Raw genomic sequence first — 15,933 nt, 5'->3', positions numbered from 1 at the left:
TCACAAAATAGATGGAGAGGGTTAGAGCATACAAATTTGAGAGAGAGAGAGAGAGAGAGAGAGAGGAGAGGGCGGTGTGGTGGCGTCATGAAGACTAGCTGAAGCCATTTTCAATGGTGCAGTGGTGATGTTCAATTAGACCAGTCGATTTCATGAGGGTAAAGCAAAGAAGCATAAACAAAGAGGAAAAAAGCAACAAACGTCAATAGAAAGAGAAAAAATAAGAGGAGAGAGATTGAAAAATAGTAAACAATTGCTTTGGTCGAGCTACAGTACACATTCAAATATGACTGAAAGCTTGAATTTGTAGCTCAAAGTTACTGTTATATGATTTCGACTAATCCAATGTAATAAATTTTCACGTCTTATTAGAGCACTAGGAGTGAGATAGCCATAGTCAAATTTTGACCAAAATTTAGTTAAGTTGCTTAAAAATCAATTACATTAAACTCAACAAATGTACATTAAATTTGGCCAAACCCTTTTTCACTGGCAAAATAATTTTTCATGCATAAAAAAATTACTTCCCACTTGTATGAATCTGTAGCATTTGAATCGAACTTAATTGCATACGGTGAAGCTGAAACATTTGGCTCTACTTGTCTACCAATAAAAGCAAACCACTCTGCCAAATAAATTAAAGTATGAGAACTACAACTCATAAAACAGCATGAATAATAACATAGAAAATTAAAAGCAATGCATCACCAAAAATATTCTCCCTCACTGCTAAGTGATTAAAATATGAACAACTCGGGTAAAATATGAATAAATATTTCAATTAAAATTAGAATTAAAATAAATAAAAATTTTAAAATTAATATTTTAATAGAATAATGATAGATTTTGAGAATTTGTTATTTGATGTTGTTAAAAAATGACTAGTTAAATTTATAAAAATAAATTTTTTAATTAAAATTTGGCCAACTTTAACTAGAACACTACTAGTACTCCTAGGCTTTAACCATTTGAATGACTTTAACTATAATACTACTGGTTTCGATAATGAGATCAGATGAGATAATTTTAGATGAATTGAATAAAATATTATTAGAATATTATTTTTTAATATTATTATTATTTTGAAATTTAAAAATTTAATTTTTTTATTATATTTTATGTAAAAATTATAATGATAAAATAAAATGAAATGATTTATAGATTCAAACATATGGTTATTTTATTTGAATGTGATTGCGTACATATAAGCGCTCCACCTGGGCCTCGGCCCCGGCCCATATTCTGGTCAAAGAACTGAAAAGTAAACGCACTTAACGCCCATGATGCCACTTGCACGTGGCGTTCATTATTTATTACTTTAACTGACGTTTGCGGTTTGAGCATTGGAGGACAGAGGATCTTCATCTAGTTTGGTCGACGAAAAATATTATAAACCGGCGATTTGGGGCTCACTTAGCTTGAACCTTCCAAATCCAAAGTCCCCAATTCTCAAAATTAGGGTACCCCCCAGTCGGCCATAAAAATAGTTAGTATCTCATTTTCATTTTCAAGCCGGCCTATTATTAGGTCTCCGGAATCACCCTAATAATCGGGCCTTTTCCTCTATGGCGGAGCACTTGGCTTCGATCTTCGGCACCGAGAAGGACAGGGTGAACTGCCCCTTCTACTTCAAGATCGGCGCATGTCGTCACGGCGATCGTTGCTCTCGCCTCCACAATCGCCCCACGATCTCGCCGACCCTTCTCCTCTCCAACATGTACCAGCGCCCGGACATGATCACACCCGGCGTGGACGCCCAGGGCAAGCCCATCGAACCTCGTAAGATCCAGGAGCACTTCGAGGACTTCTACGAGGATATCTTCGAGGAGCTCGACAAATTCGGGGAGATCGAGAGCCTCAACGTCTGCGATAACCTCGCCGACCACATGATCGGCAACGTCTACGTTCAGTTCAAGGAGGAAGACCAGGCCGCCGCAGCATTGCACGCCTTGCAGGGACGCTTCTACTCGGGACGCCCCATTATCGCCGATTTCTCGCCCGTCACAGATTTCCGCGAGGCCACGTGTCGGCAATTCGAGGAGAACAATTGCAACCGAGGCGGGTACTGCAATTTCATGCATGTTAAGCTGATTGGAAGGGAGCTGAGGAGGAAGCTCTTCGGGAGGTACCGTGGGTTTAGGATTAGCCGGAGTCGGAGTTTGAGCCCGCGTCATAAACGAGAGTATAGGGATTATAGAGACAGGGACCGTGATTATCGAGGGAATGGGAAGCGATCGAGCAGGGAAAGGTATGACAGGGATGGTGGTGGTGGTGGTGGTGGTGGTGGTGGACGGAGAAGGCATGGTAGCCCGAGGCGGAGCAGGAGCAGAAGCCCCGTACCCGGGAGGGAAGGGAGCGAGGAGCGGCGAGCTAGGATTGAACAGTGGAATCGGGAAAGGGAGGATAGGCCGTGATATCTGGAGTGTTTTCCTTTTCATTCGGTACGGTAGGGTGCTAAAAAATTCTTCCTTCTCTAGGCTTTGTAGATTTTTTGGATGTACTTGACAGACATTTAAAATTAGTCTTTCCTTTGTACCATCGGTACTGATTCTAGCGTGTCTGTTAAGATAGTTTAATGGTATGATCAAGTGATCTAGGCAAATATTTTATTCCTGCTTCTATACTGCTTTTATGAACCTTCTTGTAGGGTTTATTTAAATCCTTTATTAATGGTTCTGGTACCGGGTTATTGTTAGTCCTCTTTCTAATCTCCATGCTTCTAAGTTTTCCTATGTTCAGCCTCATTTGTTCAAATAATGCATTGACTGTATATATATATATATATTTTTTTTTTTGGTGGGGGGGGGGGGGGGGGGGGATATGTTTAGTTCAGAACCCAAACGACCTGTAAAGGGCGAGAGCGAGTCCCATACAAATTGTTAGTTTATGTGTAGTCTGCATTTGTTAACAAGTTCATTGGCGCAGTTTTAGTTGACAATACAGACCCTGATTTTAAGGCTATGTGATTTGTGGATAAAGTAGTTTCAATTAGATTCTGGTGTTTGGAGTAAGTTTCTTCTAGGTTTCGTGATTGTTTGGTGCTCAATGGATGATCAAAGATTTTATAGCTTAGCATGTCTTTAGAAGGTGGCGAGTTCCCTGTGGTTTGTCTCTTGCTAGTCAGGAATGTTAATTGATAGTTATGTTTAAGATATACTTCTCATCACTCTTTGATCCAACATACTGATTTTGAGCGTTTTTAGAGGACCTCACCACACTTGTGTGGTGGGTTAGGATAGTCGTGCATCTGATTCTGACTGGGCCTGCGATTACAAGTCCACATCTGCTATAGGTAACTAGGCTAACTAGCTGTGATTGGTACTATGCCCATTGATGGCACTGGAATTCATAGGTGTTTCCTAAGGGTCTGGATATTGGTGATCAACCACTTGATTCTTATGTTTTTTTTTTTTTTTTTTTTTTTTTAAATTTTCTGTTCCTGGTTTTATTTTCTAGTCAGTCAGAAACTTAATCCTTTTCTCTTTTTTCAGATCTCTCTAATGACTTTTCCATTTATGATTTAGGGCCAGATTTGGTAGCCCTGAAAATTGGGCTTGCTGAGCTCAAAGTTGGTCAGAAACGGGTCCTGGTTTAGTTTTCTACTCTCATACTTGTCCTTTTTTCTCTCTAATGATTTTCCATTAATGCTTTTAGGGCCAGATCTGGCTGCCCTGAAAACTGGGGTTGCAGAACTCAAAGTTGGTCAGAAAACGGGTTCCTGGTTTTATTTTCTGGTCAGAGACTTCTATTTTTTTTTTCCTCCTACCTCTCTAATAATTTTTCCAATTTTGCTTTTAGGGCCAGATCCGGCAGCCCTGAAAACTGGGGTTGCCGACCTCAAAGTCGGTCAGAAAACAGGGCAAGTTGTCTGGTTAGTGTATCATATCTCAGTTTTTTTCTCCTGACAAAAAGTGTTTATCAGGGATGATAATTGTTCTTCTGCCTCTAGGTAAAGGAAAAAACAGGTTATGTTTTCCTTTTTGTTGACTCACGTTTATTGACTTCATGACAGTATGGGTCTCTAAAACTAGCTGAGGTGTGCCTCTCTGTGTTTTTGTGGCGTTATAGGAAAATAGTTGACCCATTCTGGTAGAAACATAAAAGCTTTTTTATCCTCATTATTGAGAATCCAAAATTCACCACCTCCATCATTTGTCCCAGTGCTTAAGATATAGGGTTTTGCTAGGGGTGATAATTTGTGATATGACACATGAACCTAACATGAACACGACATGAAATTAGCGGATTTGAGTTTGATGTTAACGGGTTCGGACAAAACGGGTTGACCTGTTAAGAAGATTTATAATCGGGTCAACCCGCTTAACCGGAAATCAATTTGTTTTGACCCGTTTAGATTTTATTTTAAAATTACAATTTTATTATTGTTGAGTTATAATATTGGTATTTCTCAGTGTGCTTATATTTTTATTATTGTGATTGCAATTCTGGACCTATGTTCATATTTGTTAGATTTTGTAATATTCATTTTATTATATGTTAAAATTTGAAAAATATTGATATTTTTTGTTAGTAGGTATTTTATTTTTGAAAGATATTGTGGCTACTAATAAATATAGATTTTAAATTTTATGTAAAATTATGTTAATCAGGTCAAATGAGTTATGCGTATTAGTTCAACTCATTTACATAAAACAAGTTTAAATGAATTGTGTCGTATTGATCTATTTCTGATTAATTACTAAACTGGTCAAAACGGATGACATGACACGACCCATTATCTAAATGAGTCGGGTTAGGGTTGACCTATAAGTTGAATGTTTATGACTCTACACGACACAAACACGATCCGAAAACATAGATTGTCACCTCTAGGTTTTACCCATGATCATACAGCCAAGGCCCAAGACAGTTGGTTTTGAGAGGGCCAATGTATTTACTTCTTGAAGTGTTCATTCATTAAAGTGTTGGGTAGTGAAAAGTGTTGTGAAGAGTAGTGAAAAGTAATGAACAATAGTAAAAAGTAGGTGAAAAGTAATAATAAAGTAATAAATAGTAGTGGAGTATTCTAAGAATACCTACTTATAAAAAAGAAGTATTCTAAGAATACCTGAGGATTCTTGATACCCAAACATAGAAGCAGCATGACTTCAGAAACTCTTGTAAGCTATTTTAGTTTGAAAAGTTTCATTTTCAAGCCGGTGTGTTGTGCTAATAAAGTGCTTACATGATATAATTTGATTTGAATCTTACAAATCAAATTTTATCATTTAAGTGATGTAGATGGTGTGCTATACATAGTTTGAGAATAGAATGACTTTTTTGTTTGGTTGAGTTTTCATTCATTGGTGAAGTGAAGTTTATTAGTGCGGACTTGTGTAGTTTGAAGTATTGACTGCAGCTCTACTAACACATTGCCACGTCTGCATGTTTGGATGCAAAAAAGTTTCTTTTTATTTTCGTAAGTTTTCTATTTCTGTGGCGCCCTCGACCCCCACGTGTTATTTTTATAGAGTTCGTGACACCGGGATGATGACCACACGGATCACGCACCCCAATAAATCTCAGTGCTCAAAGTGTGTACAACATACATAAAATGTACAGTAATTTTCGTAGCGGTGAAAATAAAAGGGTTTTTCTTTATTAAGTACCAGAATTGTTCATAAAACAGCAAAATAACTTTACAAATATTTTACAGTCTTCCGTCAGATAATTTAAAGAAAGCAAATAACATAATGGAAACAAGTCTCAAAACGCTGAACAACATAACAGCAACTTAAGCTTCTGACAGAGTCGGTCCTTCAGGTTCATACTTGGGCTCTGCGTCAAACTCTACGGTACCATAAAACGGAACTTTAGGGTAAACACCACTATGAGATTATGACATCTCAGCAAGTAATTAACCAAAATAACATCCAAGAGATTTAAAACATATTTATACAAACACGTGTTCCTATGCGGACAAATAACAACTTACATTTCTTTTCCAAAAATATCATTTTATTCTTTCACCCAAAAATTCCATTTTTGTCCCATTCATATTTATTATGAATTCACGCATGCACCACGGTCTCTCCTATGGACCGTCCGCACACCCTGGCTCTCTTCGTCACATCACGGGTAACGTCCGTGCATGAGACTTCGTAACGAGCGATGCTCAGTTCCGCGCCCAGCGCGTACATGGCCAAGCATCCTCTAACCTCGCCAGCCCAAGGTTACGGAATCGGTACGAGAGCGTTACCGTCTCGTTCGTTCCCGTCGTCGCCCTGCGACAACTCAGAGGATGTCACGTCAGTCTGTTACGCTTCCGAGTGACCAGAGAAGTTCCACTGAGATAATGCCCCATCTCGGCTTGGGGTCGTGAAACACACGCACCCACGCAACAGTATCAATATCCAACAGACTTCGTGACATTACCGCATAATTTAATAAAATGATAATTTATGCTTTTCAACAGTTTATTAGAATACGCATTTAAATAATTCATTTTACAAGTTCTCAATAAACGCCGAAACACAATTTCATAAATACACGCATAGTCCCATTCGCTAATCTGGCCCAAGGCCCAATTACATTTAAAATCCCAACAACTTTGACGGCCCAAGGCCCATTCTCCACAATACCATTTAAAGCCCAACACTTCAACAAATACAATACATTTTCATCAAACTAATAATGTACAAATAAACAACAGTTTATAAAGCCAATAAATACAACAATTTATTTATAAAATTGAGAAATTACAAATAATATTTAAATAAAGAAAAAATTACATACACACAATGAAATTGATAAAAATCTGGAAGATCACGTGAAAGGAAGTGCTGCCAACAGTGGCGACGGCGTCTCACGGCTGAACACCGACTAACCGTTTCTCTCAACTCACGGGTTGTAACAAAACCAGATGGAAACTCAACAACAACCCAACCAAAATACAAGATTTTGAAAGCACAAAGAGCTCGGCAAAAATCACAACACCTCATGGATTTACAAACCAAATACCCAGAAATTTCAAGAGAAAGTTGTTTTCGGATCACACCAAAAAAATCCCGATTAATTTATCCAAAGCAAAACCAAACACACTCGAACGGAGATCCCCAAACCATGAGAAGCCGTGGTCTACTTATAGGCCAAACGTGGCGGTTCGCATGGCGTGCGTGTCGCACGGTGGAGGAAGGAAATAACGGCAGCATGCCGTGGAGAAAAAGAAGTCCTCTCGCGGACGCGTGGCACGGCGGCACTCACGGAAGCCATGCCCATCGCCACCGAGGAGCTTGCGGAAGAGCAAGTGACCGTGCGATGCCACGGGTTGACAGCAAACCTTCGGGGTGCATGCCGAACGACACGAGAGAGTGAGACGTAGGTGGAGGTGGCTCTCGGCTGTGATCTATTTTCGGCAGCAGCTGCGTGGAGATCCGGTGGGAGAAGTAGAAATGAAGAAGAAAAAGGAAGAAGAAGAATCGGGAAGAAGGGTAGCAGAGTGCGGTGCGAGAGAAGGGAATAAGATGGAGCTAGGGCTCCATCAAAACGACACCGTTTCACAATGAAGAGACTGGGTTCTCACGGGCCGCATGGCTGGGCCGTGTTCCGCACAAGACCTGGGCCCCCTGCTGGGCTGGGCCGGATCTCGGGTCACCAAAAATGCACACACACACCCACGGCCCACAGAAAAAAAAAAACACACACACAGCCCAAATAAGTAATCAAGCAAATAAAAAGCCCAAAAATAAACACAAGTCCAAAAATAAAAACAATACAAATAATTAAAATAACATTCTCTAAATTAAATTAAAATAAAATACCAAAACAAATAACATATTTAATTAACACATTAAAATAAAATAACACCTCAAAATAATAAGGATTAAAAATTCAAGTGAAATTAGAGATCTCACAATTTCAATCCAAACATCTTTAATTTTTTTAATAAAAAAATTATTTCTCAAACAACTTTGATTTAATCATTTGCTTAGTTTACATGAAAAAATGAAAACTAAAATAGTTTTAAAAAATATTAAAAAAATAATAATTATACTTTTCATATCTAATTGCCTATTTTCACAAACCCTCACAAAACATGTATTAATAAATTCTTATGAAAACAACTTAATTTTAGTGAAACAACCTAATATTTACTATTTATCTATAGAAAAAAAAAAAAAAAATTATTGGGCACCCAAGAGATTGGAGGCCCATTTAATCTGTTGGAATTGTATCCTCAATAATTTTATTTTCAATAAGCTCAATCTTTATCATATTTACATAGAATCCATTATAAAAAGTTTGGGTGTGTGGATAATACTGCATAAATGAGTAATAAATTTGGGATGTGTGAATTGTGACTAATCTTTCTTCTATCCTTGTTATTTAGGTTAGATGGTCTGCGGCTAACTACTTATACGGCTGCTGCAGCTGCAAAATTTTCCCAGGAAGCTAGGATATCATATTTGCATGTTTTTGTGTTGTGGTTAGATAGATGCATGAATGAACCCATCTAATGAGGGTACTTCAACTAATCTAGGTAGTTTATTTTTTATTTATTCTTTAAGTTTTAACTTGAGTCTTTTTTTTTTTCTTTGCATATTCTCTAGAGTTTATTTATTTTAAAAAGGATATACTTCTGAAACCAGTCGCCAATTCACTCGAAAAGCCTAGCTGGGATGACCATGCTTGAGAAATGGGCTATTAACGCCAACGAAGTCTCAAATTTCTTTTTTGTTTTTGTTTTTGTAAAAAAAATCCAATACCAAAAAATGCCGGGTGTGTACTTCTCATAATAATAATACCCTTAAGTCGCAAGAAAATCAGTTTGTTCCTCACCAGTTGCAGAACAAATCCGGGTAGTGTTCACTAAAGTAATCAAATAATTACACAAACTAACTTGACTTCATGTGCTTCGGTGAAATTATAAAGCGACTTTTATTATAAAATAGATCTAATAGATTATATGAATTATATCAGTTTGTAAAAATTGCTTTTATGTAATCCACTGTCATATTTCTTAGTTTTTTTTCACTTTATCACGATACTTCATTTGATTATCCTTTTTAACAATGATTGGTCTAAGTTTATTAAATTTTGTCACATTAATAGAGTGAGATATATAAGGATAGTGATGTAGTTTTTTTATTTTTGACTTGGGGGGGGGGGGGGGGGGGGGGGTTTATTTGTTTGATCAGGATTAGCTTCTTATTAGAGATTAAAGAAAACGTATCTACAGTAAATCAACTGTCAAAGTAAATATAAATCCTAAAAAATTACCCTTAAAGAGAAGTCCTTTAGCCTTAAATCTAGTTTTAGGTATAATGTATCTTTGTCTCTATGCCTCACATATGGGACTATAGGAGCAAATAGACGATATTAAATGAATAGATTTTATTAGTTTAATGTTGAAGTTGCATGTATATAATTACTATTTTTTTTTTTTTCAAAGGAAACCAGTAATATTATTCATAAAAGAAATCAAATACAAAGTTTGTCTATGGAAACCATCCGTGAAACAACATCAGGAACATCTTCAATTCAAACAGACTCGATCTTCAAAAGAATATTTTAGCTTTGCAAGCTCGTGGGCTACACTATTTCCAGCTCTAGAAGTTAAAACAACTCTCCAATCAGTTCGGCTACTCAATAAAGATTTGATGTCTTCAATGACTTGGCCATACCAACTTTAAAAATCACTGGAACATCTCCCTCAAAGATAACATTTCTTATATCAAGCTCCATGCATATGTCCATAGCTCTCCACAAGGTTATGCATTCTGCCAATATCGGTTTTGATTTGATCTTTTTATGAAGACTCACTGCAACCATAACTTCCCCTTCATGGTTTCTGATAGCCATTCTCATGCCAATCTTCTTACCTGCCTCATCAACTGTAGCATCCCAATTAGCCTTAACTAAGCGTTCACTAGGCGTTCTCCATAGAGGATGGTTGCTGACTACCCCACCTTGAGCTTGCTGTGCATTACTACTTTGTTGAGCTTGAGAAAATTCTGTCTGTGTCACCTCAGTTGCTTGGATATCTGCTGCTTAGGGTTGGACAACTTCCCCTCAAAGATGAATTCATTCCTTCTTAGCCAAAGTCTCCTCGTGGTGATCGATACCCACTCCAGATCCTCATTCTGAAGTTTACGAATGCATAAAATCAACATCACAAGTAGTCCATTTCTGTACTGGGCAGACAGCATCCGTCCACACATTATTTGTTGCATTGAACCTCCAAATCACATGAGTGATAGACTCTTCTTCCATATGACAGATGGGGCAAAAAGGGTTATCAACAAATTTTCTTTTATAAAGATTTTGTCTTTGTAGGAAGAATATTATGAGCTGCCTTCCAAAGAAAATTCTTAACCACACTTGGCACCTCCAACTTCCAGATTTTCTTCCAGCTACCATTGGCAACTGACCCCTTTGAGGATTCTCCCAGTTGTCTCTTCCTGTATTGTAACTTCTCCAGATTTGTGAAGCTCCTTGACCCTGCTTTGCATCTAACAGGTCTGTCCTCTTTAAGATATTTATCCTTGGGTACTTTAGCTGGCTAATGAATCAGGAAATTGCAACAGCCTCCAACACTGTTTGGCAAACATAACTTTGTTGAAACTTCTCTATGATACGTAGTATTCGCAATTTAATAGCATTAAAAATTAATATTCATATAAATAACTTTAATAACATGATATCTTATAATTGAGTGAGACCACGTATTAATCTACCTATATTCGAAAATTATAATTACTCTTTTTAAAAACGAGAAATGACAGTTGGCATAACATATGATAATCCTTTGATTGAATTGATTAAAATTTATTTCTTAAAATTTTGTATTTTATTGAATAAAAATGACTTATTAAACTAAATTTCCTTCTAAAAATATTCGAATTTTAAAAAATAAATGTATAAAATTTGGTCGCCTAGACCAATCACAGTTGCTTACCTATTTTGCATTTTTATGTAAAATGACTAACATGTCATAATAAGGTCTCCATCGGATTATATAAAAGGAAATATAAAATACATATGTGATAAAATGACTCTCTCTATCTCGTGTACTATTCATCTATGTAAACATATTTATTATTTATTTCTTCTTCCTTAGCTTCCTTATACTTTTCATATTTATACTATCATTTATAAAACATGAAAAAGTTCTAATATTATTTGGATACTTTATTTTAATAAAAATAAAATTACTTATGATAAAAGAAATTTACAAAACATGAAAAAGGATGAAAAGACCAAAAAGAAAAAAGGATGAATGTGTGTTTTTTTTTAGTTTTTTATTAGACTATTGATGTCATTTTGTGAAAAATATAGCGTACTCACATTAATAGTCAAAAATATTGAATGATAGGTGACTATTAAAGATTTATTAATAGTTAAAGAAAATATTTAAAATAAATAAAGAAAAAATATTTAAATATAAAAATAATAAATAAATTAATGTACGGTGTATTAATAAAATAATTAATTAAAATATTAATTATTTTATATGAAAATTTAGTTAACTCGAGAAGGTATACCGATGTAAGATGATACTTTAAAAAGAGAAATTCTTTCATAAAAAAGAAATTGTATAAAAGTAAATTCATAAATTAGCATAATTTAGTACATGTTTAGGATTGCGATGAGAAATATAATTTGTAGCTTTAGAGCTTATAGATTATTACTTAAATAATAAGTTTTCCTATTAAAAAATTATTTACTGTTTGATAACTATATGTTTAAAACACTTTCAAATATTTTACATTTGCTTAGAAACAAATTAAAAAGATATTTTCTGATATAAAAATGACAAATTATTTGATTTTTTTTAAGGATTATGACTATATCCTTGAAAGTTAAAAAATTATAATTATCTGAAAGTTATATGAGTATTTTTGTATATTGATGATCTTTTTAAATTTGAATTATCTTCCTCATTATCTGGAAAAAAAACATTCGATCAAAAACATCAAAATCAATCTAATTTTTAGCTTATTTGAAATTAAAAGATATCTTAATATGTAATATTCAAACAATTTAATTTTTTTATTAATTTTTTTAAAATTATTTAAATAAATTTTAAGACTTTTAACGAATTTTAAACATGTCTTTAATATATATATATATATTTTAAAAGAATGTCTTTAATATTGTAGGTTAGATTAAAAATATATATATTTTTATTATAAAGTAGATGGCCGTATCAATTTCCTGGAATCATCTATAGTTCTTTGGACAAGTCTCGTGGATTTCTTCGGCGCAACAGCAACTTCAAATTCGTCCACCTGAGCAGACGGCTCGTCATTATTCGGCGCGCGAGTCCCCGAGGCTGCTCTCGAGTCTCTTCCTTGGGCACGAAGGAAAGGAAAACAGCCGACGCGTTTCCCAGGTAAATAAACAGCTGTTCTTAGATCGCACGAAGCAACCTCATTCTTCTTCTTCTTCCGCGTTTTTCCTCTCCTCAGGGCTCAGGCTCTTCCCTTTAGTTTTATTTCTTTAGTTAATTTTGGTGTTAATTCTTCCTGTTGCCTTTAGTTTTTCCATTTAAAAAAAAAAAATCATAATCTAATTAGCGGGTTATGGAAGAACAGAAATTTCTTGAAGACGAGGACGACATAGTCGGAAGAATCAACTTTGATGGTCTTTTCGATGAATTACCGGAGGGCACGAATTTTTTCTCGATCGAACCTCCGGTTTTCGACGAATCCTCTTCGGCCGAGGCCTTTTCGGACCCGTCCCGGGATTCGTTTTCTTCGTGGATCGACGAGATCGAGACCATGTTGATGAAAGACGATGACGGTGAATGTGACGCCGTGGAGCCGAATAAGGAGTTCTGCGATAACTTTTTGGCCGACATAATTGTGGACAAATCGCCTCGGGAGGGATCTAGTGAGGCCGACAAAGACTCTCCATCTGTTTCCGATGACGGAAGTGGTAATTGGGACAAGGAGAAGACCAACGAAGACAACCACGGTGACGGTCAAGTTGATGCTGATAACCCCTCTCCAAGAAACGGAGAAGGTACCAGTACTAATTTGATTGCGTACTAATGATGAAATTATATATATATATATATATATATATATATGTATGTAGGTATGTATGTATGTAAGTAAATATAGATATAGATACAGACACATTGTGTGTGTGTGTGTGTTTTATGGTTAGTGTGTATGTGATCAGTGGATGCATCTGAATTTGTCTTCAGGCAGCTGAGCAATAGGCACGCGGCAATGAGATCAAGGGAGCGGAAAAAGATGCATGTGAGGGATCTCGAGATAAAGAGTAGGTATCTGGAAGGGGAATGTTTGAGGCTGGGGCGTTTGCTTCAGTGTTGTTATGCAGAAAATCAAGCTTTACGCCTTGGTTTGCAGTCGGGCAGCGCATTTGGTGCTTCCATAACCAAGCAGGAGTCTGCTGTGCTCTTGTTGGGTATGAATAACATACCATATTGCCTCTTTTTTTTGTTTTTCCAATCGCTTGTTATACAGTTCAATTGAGCTTATATGATACGGAAAGTATATATTTGTGTATCAGTTGAGAGATTTTTAATTCCAATTTGTTACTGAGATCAGTCTAATAACCTAGTCTAACTTGTAATTTTCTCTTTGAAAAAAAATAATAAACGTAACTACATTTGTTTGCCTAGCTCACCAAAACTCATCAAATTGACTGGTACTCCACATCCTCAGCTTGCTGGGGAGAATCCCTGGTTGAGTCATTCCATTTTCTCTGTTGGGTTCAAATGTCTTAAAGCTAATATAAGGGAAGGGCTAAAGGAAAACAAACAAATTACTATCAAATTCCTATTTGACAAATTTTATTCCCACCAGGATTTTTTTCCCAAGGAATTATAGTGTTGCTGATTGTTTCTCTTATAAGTAATGCTATTCTAAGGCCTCTATACCACATAGCATCCACGTGACATAGTTTGATTTGAAAGATAAATTTTAAAATTTGAATCTTACGAATAAAATCTTACATCTTATCATTCAACGTGACATGAATGCCATGTGGATGATGTGTGGTGGAGAAGCATTAGGCATTATTCTTCTCTTATTTGTAATCAGAAAGTCTGACTTGCTTAGTTTCCCAGTCATAAGAATCAGGTTATGTGATCCAGGTGCTATGTATTTTTCTCCTGGATCATCCATGTATCAGGAATTCAGACTTTACATGGTTGTGTATAAACTGTATTGATGTCCTGTCCAGTTATATCATGCAACATGCAGATATATTTGTTATCAAGTTCCATGTATCCTTTAATAGAACTCACTGCTTTTGATTGTAAAAGAGGTTGCTTTGCCCATGCTTGCCGTTTTATGGTTTTGTAAATCCTTAGTTTGAGCTTTTCCAAGTGCCATTAGGAGGTGGGAAATGAAAGAATATATTTTTTTCATTATGCTTTATTTTTTTTTATTATATTCTGGTAGCTCTCTATATTTTGTTTTTTTGACTTGGTTGACCATGGTTACTTGCAGAATCCCTGCTGTTGGGTTCCCTGCTTTGGTTCGTGGGCATCATGTGCCTATTCACTCTGCCCACCATGCCCGAGTCAATTCTGAAAAGGGTTCCACTGGAAAACGTAGGAAAGAAAAATCCAGGAGTGGCTCTAGGAGGGGCAAAAAGTAAGATGTTTGGATTCTTGATGGTCCAATCATTTGTAAAGAGTAGGAGATGCAAAGCTTCAAGGATGAAGATGAAACCGAATTACCTTGTTCTTTGAGTTTTTTTGTGTGAGACCTTCATCTTCCATTACAGGTTGAATATGTTGTTCTCCGTTCTTATGTTTAGGTGTTACTAGTAGTGAAGTGATGATAATAAAACTCAATGAATATCCTGGTAAAGACATAATAGAATATTGAAGTAAGGTTCCTTGTCGAACTATTAGAGCTATATAATATGTTATTCTTTGCACCATTTTCGCATCGGACATCATTTGGCTGTGTCTTTCTTTCTGATTGATGATTTTGGGTTGAAGCAATGAACTTTCTGTTTGCGTTATTGAGTCATGCTCTCGAGTCATGCTCTCCACCAATTTTTGTGCCCGATTGTGGCTCGACTGAAGCAATCGTTGCGAGTAAGATGGAGCTTCCGTCACAGAAACTTAATGGAGCTTTATCTTCGACAGAAACCCAATTTTCTGATGCAATTACAGGTTCACATGACGTTTTTCCCCCTCCGTTTTTGTTCACAGTTTCACAACTTCTAAGATCATGAACACGTTCCAATACCCATATATATTACAATGTTCTTTGCATACTGCGTGCTTCCTCACCCTCTCCAAAAACTTTTGGCAAGAACAGGAGGAAAAAGCAATTCCAAGTCTTGTCATTTTCTATAACATTTGTTAACATGACAATATTTAAATGGTTCTTGTATAAGTTCTTAAAGTGAGAGTCCCACGTAGTAATGCGATTGAGGATAATAAAATTTAGCTATACAACTTCTTGCTGTGATGCTACCTCCACACAGCTGACCTGTATTTTGTTATTTTTTAATGAAATGCTCGTATTGGAGATTTAGGCTGCGTTTGGTTGTAAAATTCAGTTGAGATCAGTCTAATTTTAAGTTGAGTCTAACATCTAAACACCTAACTCTTAAATTACTAAACTCATATTAACTCAGAACCTCCTTACAGGTATGACCCATAACCTTTTTTAACTTAATACATCTTTATACGTGGGATCCATAACCTTTTTCAATTTCTCACAAAAAGTATTAAATTTATCTTAACATTCAAACACACTTTAAACTCAGTTTAGATGGGCCCCGCATAACTTTCCTCACTATTCAACTCACTACTATTCATAAAGAACTGAACTCAGCTGAACTCAGCTCAACATCCAAACACAGCCTTAATAGAACCTATTGAAATAAAAAGAGAAATGCTTTTTGTATTTAAAAAGAAATGTATAAAAAACGTACACTCAAGACCCCACACATGATGGTCAACGGAAAAGTGATTGCTGCCTTAAAACCCCACAT

General features: G+C 36.1%; 1 protein-coding gene and 1 pseudogene across 7 annotated transcripts; both read left to right on the top strand.

The window, feature by feature from the left end:
* Positions 1-1,359: 1,359 nt before the first annotated feature.
* On the top strand, positions 1,360-8,795 carry LOC121263296 (splicing factor U2af small subunit B-like). Of its 7 annotated transcripts, none has more exons than XR_005940240.1 (3): positions 1,361-2,446; positions 8,589-8,657; positions 8,698-8,795. XR_005940240.1 is itself a non-coding variant. In XM_041166108.1 (2 exons), the coding sequence occupies exon 1, from the start codon at positions 1,566-1,568 to the stop codon at positions 2,412-2,414; it is 849 nt and encodes a 282-aa protein (XP_041022042.1). In that variant the 5' UTR covers positions 1,360-1,565; the 3' UTR covers positions 2,415-2,446; positions 8,335-8,518. The 7 variants fall into 7 exon arrangements, 3 of the variants coding, with proteins under 3 accessions (XP_041022042.1, XP_041022041.1, XP_041022040.1); XR_005940239.1 differs by lacking the exons at positions 8,589-8,657; positions 8,698-8,795 and adding exons at positions 3,531-3,871; positions 8,330-8,518; XR_005940238.1 differs by lacking the exons at positions 8,589-8,657; positions 8,698-8,795 and adding exons at positions 3,525-3,871; positions 8,335-8,518.
* Positions 3,075-14,826, top strand: LOC121262003 (annotated as a pseudogene).
* The last annotated feature ends 1,107 nt before the right edge of the window (positions 14,827-15,933 follow it).

Source organism: Juglans microcarpa x Juglans regia, chromosome 4S (assembly GCF_004785595.1).
Source record: "Juglans microcarpa x Juglans regia isolate MS1-56 chromosome 4S, Jm3101_v1.0, whole genome shotgun sequence".
In the NCBI taxonomy this organism is placed as follows: domain Eukaryota; kingdom Viridiplantae; phylum Streptophyta; class Magnoliopsida; order Fagales; family Juglandaceae; genus Juglans; species Juglans microcarpa x Juglans regia.
The sequence above is the reverse complement of the archived record's forward strand: the minus strand, read 5'-3'. Positions and strand labels throughout refer to the sequence as shown.

What these genes read in the sequence shown, in the direction of transcription:
- LOC121263296 (XM_041166108.1), top strand. Translation starts at nt 1,566, where the DNA reads ATGGCGGAGCACTTGGCTTCGATCTTCGGCACCGAGAAGGACAGGGTG.